General features: G+C 39.6%; 1 protein-coding gene across 6 annotated transcripts in view; it reads right to left on the minus strand.

The window, feature by feature from the left end:
- LOC108229921 (zinc finger X-chromosomal protein) overlaps nt 1–10173 on the minus strand; it is a 39775-nt gene extending 29602 nt beyond the window's left edge. For all 6 annotated transcript variants that reach the window (XM_017405658.3, XM_017405651.3, XM_017405677.3 and 3 more), the window contains exons 1-3: nt 9879–10173; nt 8847–9413; nt 6806–7360 (exon numbers count right to left, since the gene is read on the minus strand). In XM_017405658.3, coding sequence (XP_017261147.1) covers nt 6806–7360; nt 8847–9413; nt 9879–9990 — 1234 coding nt within the window. In that variant the 5' untranslated portion in view covers nt 9991–10173. The remainder of the gene's footprint in view (nt 1–6805; nt 7361–8846; nt 9414–9878) is intronic.
- Nucleotides 10174–10441: the final 268 nt, after the last annotated feature.

Below are 10441 nucleotides of genomic sequence, written 5' to 3' on the forward strand. Positions count from 1 at the left end.
ATGAAACGACAACAAAGTTGATCATTGAACTGCGACCTAGGGTGTCCTGGTGCCAAGAGCACATATGGACACCCTTATGCTTGAACATGGTATTCGTTATGGACAATCCATGACGAGCACAGAAGTCCAACAACAGAACACCGTTCGGGTTCAGATCAGGGGGGCCGTTCCTCCCAACCACACCCCTCCAGGTCTCACTGTTGACATGAATGGGTTTAAATGGACCTTCTTGAAACTTGACAGGTTTGAATGGTGAAGATAAAACACTAATGATTTGGTCACATGTGACAGGGTTAGGGTTAGAGTTAAGGATAGGGTTGTGACAGATAATGTATGATGACAGGATTGTGTAGACCAAATGGTCCATATGTAGCCACCAGTCAACTTCTCTGAGGTGTTGTTTAGTGCAAATCATACCCTGGTGTCCATCATAAGTCAGGTGCACAACATGACATTTTACTATGACTAACTGTCAGGGTTTTCATTTATTTAACCTGCTAAGGAAAAAATCACACCGGAGAGGCTTGTTGTCTTTTTGTGAAGGCCTTCGCAAAGAGGAGAGATTCCACAACAGCTCCTAATGGCGTGCTGTCCAGGAAGTTCTGCCCCTCCACTTGGGCTTTCTCTTTATTTAAAGGAAGAAGAAACAAGAAGAAAAAAGGGGTTGATCTGAGCAAGCCAAGGCCAGTTCTGATCATAGCATAAACACATAACACATCACTGTTTGAGAGAGCCAGATGGTGTGGCGCCCGCCGTCTGACCTTGGTCTCTCATGTAGGCAGTGTTCCACATGAGCACAAAGGCTGATAATGTAAAAACCCTAACACTCTCCTTCATATTATTTTATCAACTCATTTATTTTGATGGTCAGTTTTTCCTCATTTATAATAACAGTAAAGTACTAATGTGAATAATTTAGTAAAGAACAAGAATCCAAACTCAACAGTGCAGCTTTTTATGTGACTTAGTGTGTATAATTAATTGGTAAATTAAGTTGTTTTCTTATGAACTCAATAAAAAAAAAATCACTTTTTAATCCAACTAAGTTGATTATTGATTAACTATCAAGCTTCCAAATTGTGCATTTTCCTTTTTTGTTCAGTGTATCTGTATCTCTTGTTCCCAGACATTCAGGCAGGTATTGTAAATTCAGGCAGTTTTCCTCTCATTTTTCTTATTAAAGAGTAATTCTGTTGGCCTTTTCCTCGAGGAATATTCTGTAGATTGAGACACACTGATGAGGCTCAGTTCTCCAGCCCAGTCCCTCTGCCTGTGCGGTGTGTCCTCTTCTTCAGTGAAGTATTTCCACATCCCCACTGGCTCAAGCCCACTTCACTTCAGTGTTGTTTTCACATGTTGCATTTCAATCTCCTGACAGAAAGCTTGAAACTAGAGATGAGCTGTTTGACCCTGAAGGTCCGAAGCTTGTCTCATGTTCTTGAAGCAGACTGGTTTGGTGCGGCAGTGGAAAGGCTCACAGGGAAACGTCTCAGTCTATGTGCTGCACCTGATCGGCCACTGTCACCTGGAGACGGTCCAAATGACAACATTTCCAAATTTACATTTCAAAATGTTTCACGGATGGACAACAAATCTCTGATTTTAAGGTTTAAATCCAACTTGAGGCATTTTCTGTAAAAATCTCCTAATTAAAAAAAAAGGTTTAAATAGAACGCCAACTCAGAAAATGTTGGGACATTGTGCAAAATGTAAACAAAAACAGAACACACTGATTCGCACATCTCAAACCCATACTTTATTTACAATGGAACATAGTAAACAAATGTTAAAATGAAGAAATTGTAACTTTTTTTAAATTTTATTTCTCCAACACATTTCATAAAAGTTGGGAAAGGGGCAACAAAAGGCTGTATAAATAAGCTGTTTAAAGATTAAAGCTTCAAAATTTCAACTTTGCTTGTTTTTGTCGTCTTCACAGTCAAATGCTCTCTGAGTAGAGAGTTAGCAGCCACCACTGTTCAGTCAAGTTAGGCTGGACCAACGCAAAACTCACAGAATGTAGCAATAACTTTTTAAAGAGGACCTATTATGCTTGAGATCTCACCTGAGCAGTTCTGCCTGTTTAAAGCTCATTTCAGAATGAGCGGTTTAAGGGCTATGTCACTTTTATGCAAATAAGCTGCTGTTGGCCACGCCCCCCCACCCTACCCCCCAACTGAGTGTCCGTCTCAAAACATAAAAACTCTCTGAAGGATTAAACGCTGCGGATCTGACGCACATTTATATCGTTATTAATTCAAACTCTGAGCATTCTGACTTTGGGACAGCGGCAATCAGCGGTCCCAAACCCGACTGATAGCGGGTCCGGACAGCTGCCTGGTAAAGATCAATTTTATTTATTTATTTCCAACTTTTCTTCTCTGTTATTAACATGGTTCTAATGTTAGTTTAGACAAACCTGTCGTGACTTTAATGGAGACATGTTTCTGGGACAGCTGAGCTGTTCAAACAACAACTTTCTTTGGCAATATCGTGGGGACATTGCCATCAACAATAAAATGAATCCACGCAGCTCTGTTCTCCGTGACTGGGAGAACATGCATGGACACATGTTCTATATCGCAGCCGACAACAGAACATTTTCCTTTTCCAGCAGACATTGTTCAGCGTTAAAACCAGCAGAACAAACGTGACGGTCTTCTTGTTATGACGTAGGCGGAGCTCCACTTGGGTTGCTAGGTGAGGGGCTGGGCTCAACTTGGGGTTGCTAGGTAACAGGGATTGTGACGCAACAATCCCAAGGTTTTTGAAACAGCTCGTTTTGCAGACACCAGAAAACATTTACTTTTTTTGCACTTGGACTGTTTCTAGAAGCAGTAGATCCCCAAATGGAAGAACAAAAACATGCAAAAAGTGAATTAAGGCTGTTTTGATCAGTCTTGACGCAGAGAAGGCTTTTGACAGTGTAGGCTGGAACTTCTTATATAAAACACTTGAAAAATTTGGTTTTAACGAAAAAGCTGTACAGTGTGTGAGGACCCTATACCAATCACCAATGGCCAGAATCAAGATTAATGGAAATCTAACTGATAATATAAAACTTGAACGCTCAACACGTCAGGGATGCTGTTTATCACCAACATTATTTGCAATTTATATTGAACCACTGGCACAATACATAAGACAACATAAGGATCTTAAGGGTATTGATATATATAATGAGACCCATACAATAGGTTTGTTTGCAGATGATGTAATTTGCTACTTATCAGATCCCGAAAATTCACTGCCTTGTCTGATCAATCAGTTAGAGACATTTGGCTTCTACTCAGGATACAAACTAAATTTGAAAAAGACACAGGTTTTGACATTCGGTTATACACCATCTGAAACAATACGTCAAAATTATAATTTAAACTGGAACTCTAATATGATGACTTACCTAGGAATAAAATTAACGAAAAACATGGATGATCTATATAAAGCTAATTTTATTGGAGTGGACCAAGAAATTAGGAGGGATATTAGAAGGTGGGATGTCTTAACACTAGACTTCAGCTCTAGAATTGAAGCCATAAAAATGAACGTGTTACCAAGGTTATTATACCTCTTCCTGGCTTTACCTATAGAAATCCCGGATAGACAGTTTAAAACATGGAACCAGATTTCATCTAGATTCATATGGAACGGCAAAAAACCCAGAATAAAATTTGATATTTTACAATTAGAGAAAGAGAAAGGAGGTATGGCATTACCTGACTTTAGAGAATATTACCACGCTGCCCAAATAAGTCCCATAATGAATATAAGTGACAAAAATTATGAAGCAAAATGGAAAAATATCGAACAAAGAGTCCAAGGTAGAGAATTGCGAAGTATCATTGGAGATATAGAGGCCACCAAGAGTATACTTAGGACTGTTGATACCGTTACTAGATTCTCACTGGGTAAATGGTTATACATAATTAGGAAATGCAAATTAGAGAAACACTTATGTCTGATACAGTGGCCAGCCTATAATAAATATTTTATTCAAGACTTACAATTTAAACAGTGGCTGGGAAGAGGTCTAACAGCACTAAGTGTAGTCCTTAAAGATGGACACTTTAAAAGTTTTCAGGAACTACAGCAAGAGTTTGCTCTAAGGACTCAAGATCACTTTAGATACCTACAATTAAGGGACTTTTATAACAAAGAGATAAAGCATAAAATAGACCCAAATGAAAATGGGATTGTTAAAATGCTGATTGAGATCTATAAGGGTAAAAAGCACAGAACAGTATCCTTACTTTATAAATATTTGTTAGAAAATAGAGGCACTAACACATTGGAAATTAAGACAAAATGGGAAAGGGAACTGGGCATTCTGTTAACAGAAGACGACTGGCTGAATATCTGGAAGACCCAAATTACAACATCCTCTTCCAGAATCTGGAGAGAATACTGTTGGAAGAATGTAATCAGATTTTTTATAACACCCAAAATTACTAGTAAATTCAAATCCAGAGTTCAACCATGTTGGAGAGATTGTGGAGCGCTTAATGTTAATCACGCGCATATTTTCTGGCTTTGTCCCAGGATTACACAGTTCTGGGACAAAATACACAAAGAGATTGTAACAATACTGGGATATTCAATATCTAGGACCAGTCAGGTTTTATATTTAGGTCTTTCGGAAAATGTTGTACTTAATAAAGATTGTTACTTGTTCAAAATTCTGTTGGTAGCAGCCAAAAAAGTAATAACCAGGAAGTGGTGTCAATCTGAGCCTCCCACCATAGAGGAATGGACACAAACGGTGAACTCGCTATTTGAGATGGAGATTCTAACACACAGACTGAGGACACAAGAAGAGCAATGCCAGGACAAATGGGAAAAATGGACAAATGTCACATGAACGTTACAGGACTAAATTAGGATATGCCGTCCCCTTGTATTTTGTACTATTCAGTTAAGAATCCCCCTTAATGTGTTGTTTTTATTTTGTTTTTGGTTGTTCTGTAATGTCTGCTTATTATCATTTCTATGTTGTGTTTTACTTTCTTTGGTGAGTCCACTCTGAAAATGTTAATAAAAATAAAGTGATAAAAAAAAAAGTGAATTTAGCATAATAGGTCCCCTTTAAGATTATGTTTCTTCAGTTTGTAACTAAGAAAGTAAAATTAGAACCAATAAATTAATACATGCTTTTGTCTTATTGCTGGCAGCGATAATGTTTTTCAGTAAAAAAATAAATAAAATAAATCGGAGAGCAAAAGCACAAGTCTGCAAGGCCAATTTAGAAAACGGGGGGAGCAGCTGCTTCACCTGCTCCATCAAGCAGACGCTTCTATATATATTTAGAAGTCTAAGTATGCATTTCTGTGCATCATTATCCTAAACAGCCTTCTGTATTTTCCTTTCTAAAACTTGGCTATTACCAGTCAAAAGCAAATAATGTTACTGTACAAATGAGTTATGCACATCTCCACCGTCGATTGCATCACCACAATCAAATCAGTTTCAAATTTTGTCAGACAACAGATTAAGAGATAGTGTTGCTTGGTATCATTTTACTCATGGATGTGGGCCATTTTGAATAACAGTCCCCATTTTTAAGACATTTGTGCCTTTTTCAGGGCTTACATTTGAATAAATGCCTCCTAGAAATTTAGGAGGAGTTTTTGCATGGGGGTGGCATAGTTTTCTACAGCATTTGGGTCAAAGCGATGTTACCATGTGGCGAAAAAACGGTGCTGTGTTTAGAAGTAAACGAAAATTGTTTAGGAAAGACAGCATTCCCATGTTGATGGAGGCCGTTTTACCTCCTGTGTGGCTTCTTTAGGGGTTTGGTTTGAGGAGTCACTGGAAAGATCTGCTTTGTTTCATATATGGATTCTCATGTGTTTGTTTAAATGTCCCTTTTGATTGAACCTCTGTCCACAAAGATCACAACAAAACGGCTTCTGTCCTGTGTGGAGTCTCGTGTGTGTGTTTAAACTGCTCTTTTGGCTAAACTTTCGTCCACAAACATCGCAGACAAAGGGTTTCTGTCCTGTATGGACTCTCATGTGTTTGGTTAAATGTCCCTTTTCTTTAAACCTTTGCCCACAAACATCACAACAAAATGGTTTTTGTCCCGTGTGTCCTTTCATGTGTCTGTTTAAATGACCCTTTTCGTTGAACTTTCGTCCACAAAAATCACAACAAAAAGGTTTCTGTCCCGTGTGGCCTCTCATGTGTCTGTTTAAATGTCCTTTTTCGTTAAACCTTTGTCCACAAATTTCACAACATAATGGTTTCTGTCTTGTGTGGATTCTCACGTGTGTATTTAAATGTCCCTTCTGGCTAAACCTTTGACTACAAACATCACAACAAAATAGCTTCTGTCCCGTGTGGATTATTGTGTGTCTGTTTAAATCTCCCTTCCCATTAAACCTTTGCCCACAAACATCACAACAAAACGGTTTCTCTCCTGTGTGAATTCTTGTGTGTGTGTTTAAATGACCTTTTTGGCTAAACCTTTGACTACAAACATCACAACAAAATGGCTTCTGTCCCGTGTGGATTCTCATGTGTCTGTTCAAATCTCCATTTCCAATAAACCTTCGGCCACAAACATTACAAGAAAAGGGCTTCTCTCCTGTGTGGATTCTTGTATGTTTGTTTAGATCTGCTTTACTTGAACACATTTTGCCACAGTCGTCGCAACTAAAAGATTTCAAACTTATTTGGACTTTCCTGTGTGAGCCTACAGTTTTCTTTACTTTAAAACATTTCTTACTACCTAAACATTTCGAAGACCTCACTACTGAATGACTTGTCAGGTGTCTCTGGAGGGACCGGTTGTTCACGTACTGCTTACCACACTCAGAGCAGCTGAAACATTTGTTGACAGTGTTTACACCTGACTCAGGAGCCCTGCTCTCCTCCCAGTCTTCATCACTGTCTTCAGTTTTTGACCCAGAGTCTGAGAAGTGATTCAGCTGAGAGTCAGGATTGTTCACATCATCATCCTCCTCTTCATCATCCTCACTGACTTCAGTCTCTGAAGAGTCAGAATCGTCTTCATGAGTATTCAGATCAGTGTTTCTCGTAGTTTCTGCTCCTCCACAGGACTCTCCACCAGTTGCTGCTTCCATGTGTTCAGCTGAGCTGCTGCTTGGAAGATCTCTGACTTCAACTTGATGAAGCTGTGAGAACAGAGGTTTCTCCTCATCATCCTCACTCTTCAAAGGAACCGCAGGGAATGAAAAGCTGGTGGCATCAGTCTCCTCCTTCACACTGAGCTGCTCTCCCTCCAGACTGGTCCACAGTTCCTCCTCTTCCTCCTTGATGTGGAGGGGCTCTGGGTCCTGCTGGTCCACATCAGGCCTCTGTTCTTCAGGAGCTTCTTCTTTAATCTGCACCATCTGAACATCTGCAGGAACCACGGAAACACATCGACACAAAGGACAATTGTAACTAACTAAGCACACCAAATTTGTGAACATTTGCCAACTGAGACACCTCAGAGAGGAGAATAAAGGACTAATATCACAAAAAAAAAGAAAAAAATCTGCATGTATTTAAAAATAAAGACACCAATAACAGGTGTGAGAGAGCTGCTCCCGTCATAATAATGTGCGGTGATTGTTAAAAAACATAACAGCAGAGAATGGAAGCTGCAGTAAATCCCACTTTTCTATATGTTCATCAATCAGTGTTCAGCTTCGGAGGGTTTAATTACATGACAGAAACTGGATATCGACTACAGAAAACTGGGGTCCAGAGAACACTGACACTCACTGAACTCAAACTCTGCAGGTTGTTCTACTTTTACAGTTTTCTAACATGTTGTTTTCTCATAAAATGTATTTAAAGCAGTGGTTCTCAACTAGAATTTAGTGATTTTTAATTAAAGGTCTGCTTAAGGACATGTTTTCAATGCTGAGGTCTAGAATATTTGAACAAACTGTACACAAGTCTCCAACGATTAGTCGCCTAAGTTGACTAGAAGAAGATTGTTTACACTGACTTTTATTGTGGATGTGTTGTGCACAGACCTATAATAGACAGCTGCCTTCATAATGATCGAAATCCTATAAATGTTTTTGTTACTGCAACGCATGACCATACCATCTGAGGGCAGTATCGTCTTTCTCTTACCAAGACTGCACACAGTCTTCTGACAAAGAAGAACGTGAGGAAAAGACTGACAGAGCTTTGGAAGGAGATGGATAAAAATCAGAACAGGGACGTTTAAAAGTATGTGAGCGTTTCACTGAAAACAAACAAAACCGCTGAAGGCAGATTGTGCAAAGCAGAGTTTTTTTCCCGCTGCAACGCACTACGATTTCCTCCTGGAGTAGAGACCACAGCTTCAAGTTTTAATAGTAAAGTTAGCGTGTTGTGCTTCCTTCTTTGTGTTTGTTTGTACAGTAACATTTGTAGCAGTTTTAACCATGTCTCATGGACAATACTTAAGTGAACATCATTTAGTTGTTATAAAATGTTACAAATTGGGAGCAGTAAATGGGTCTAGTGGAGTTTCTGCACACCCCTTGATTTGTTTTAGATTCATTTGTTTCACGGGTTATTATTTTAATTAGCTCTGGAATGTTACACCACACTAATGCACATGGGCAGACTAAAGCAGGTCAGGTACATGAAATGGAGACTAGAACAGGAGATGCACTCATAGGAAGCAAAAATAAATTTAAATATTCACTGACTTTTTTAAATAATTTTGACCAATTAGTCAACTACCAAGATATAATTAGATGTAGACCTAACTGAAAGTGTTCAGTTTGTACTCACTATACTTAAACATTGTTTTCCTCAAATGGTACGAGTTTAACTAATTTATCAGATTTTACAGTTAGTCAGGTGTCTCTGGAGGGACCGGTTGTTCACGTACTGCTTACCACACTCAGAGCAGCTGAAACATTTGTTGACAGTGTTTACACCTGACTCAGGAGCCCTGCTCTCCTCCCAGTCTTCATCACTGTCTTCAGTTTTTGACCCAGAGTCTGAGAAGTGATTCAGCTGAGAGTCAGGATTGTTCACATCATCATCCTCCTCTTCATCATCCTCACTGACTTCAGTCTCTGAAGAGTCAGAATCGTCTTCATGAGTATTCAGATCAGTGTTTCTCGTAGTCTCTGCTCCTCCACAGGACTCTCCACCAGTTGCTGCTTCCATGTGTTCAGCTGAGCTGCTGCTTGGAAGATCTCTGACTTCAACTTGATGAAGCTGTGAGAACAGAGGTTTCTCCTCATCATCCTCACTCTTCAAAGGAACCGCAGGGAATGAAAAGCTGGTGGCATCAGTCTCCTCCTTCACACTGAGCTGCTCTCCCTCCAGACTGGTCCACAGTTCCTCCTCTTCCTCCTTGATGTGGAGGGGCTCTGGGTCCTGCTGGTCCACATCAGGCCTCTGTTCTTCAGGAGCTTCTTCTTTAATCTGCACCATCTGAACATCTGCAGGAACCACTGAAACACACATGCATAAAGGACACTGGTAACTTTATACTCACACATACATCAACTTGTTTTATTGTTGAGATCGCAGTAGTTTTAGCAAATGCTGCTGCAAACAGGAATCACACGGCAATTAAGCAAAATCCCTAAACATCAGGTGGTGATAATTAAAGAGACAACAATTTCTAAACTAAGTCCTTGTGTTAACTGGAGCAGCAGAATATATCCAGGCTGCAGCTTAAAAAGTGAAATCAGTTTTCTCTCCTTCATTTGGCTCAAATTTTGAAAAACAAAAACCCTTTGTGCACCAACTTATTATTATATAAAGGGCTCTAAAAACAGCAGTTTAATGCTTGAGACCCTTCAGTTAATTATTTCTTTCCTCTTAGCAAAACTAAGCTTGAAGCACAGAGTTACACACGAAGCTAAACCAAGAAGCTGCCAGAAAGCTGCCAGAAAGAATAAAGAGATACAAACCTATTAACTGCAGCTGGTCGTGGAGGTTGAAAACAGCATCTGGGATTTTGTTTCCACCATCATTTTCCTCCTGCTCCTGAGCTGCGGCTCTGCTTTCAACAAGCGCCGACATTTCTTCTTCTGCTGCTGTTTGAGCCGCTGACTCCACATCTCTGCTCACTTCCGCTCATCAGCTTCTCCCTTTAAACACTTTCTGGGCTGGTACAGCTGAATTTAACCTCGAATTAAACTCATTTCACCAGCAGTTGGCATGCTAACTATTGACATAACGGTGTAACGGCGCCGCCATATTGCTTCTTCTTCTTCGTCGTCCTTTTCTTCTTCTTCGTCGGTAGTGGATCGCTGCGCTCCTTTTTTAAGCTTCTGAATCATACTCTTCAGTTGAAGAACGTAGTTGGATGGTGGACTTGTTATTCATCATTTTAAGAGCTTTACATACAAAATAAAGTCATTGTGAAAAACACAGAATTTTGTTCTTCTTCTTTTTCTTCTTCTTGTGGAGTTTATTGGTGGTTGGCAAAAACTGAAGGTGTACATGTTATGGATTATTTTCTAACTATGCA

The sequence above is a fragment of the Kryptolebias marmoratus genome, linkage group LG3, assembly GCF_001649575.2.
Source record: "Kryptolebias marmoratus isolate JLee-2015 linkage group LG3, ASM164957v2, whole genome shotgun sequence".
NCBI classification, from domain to species: domain Eukaryota; kingdom Metazoa; phylum Chordata; class Actinopteri; order Cyprinodontiformes; family Rivulidae; genus Kryptolebias; species Kryptolebias marmoratus.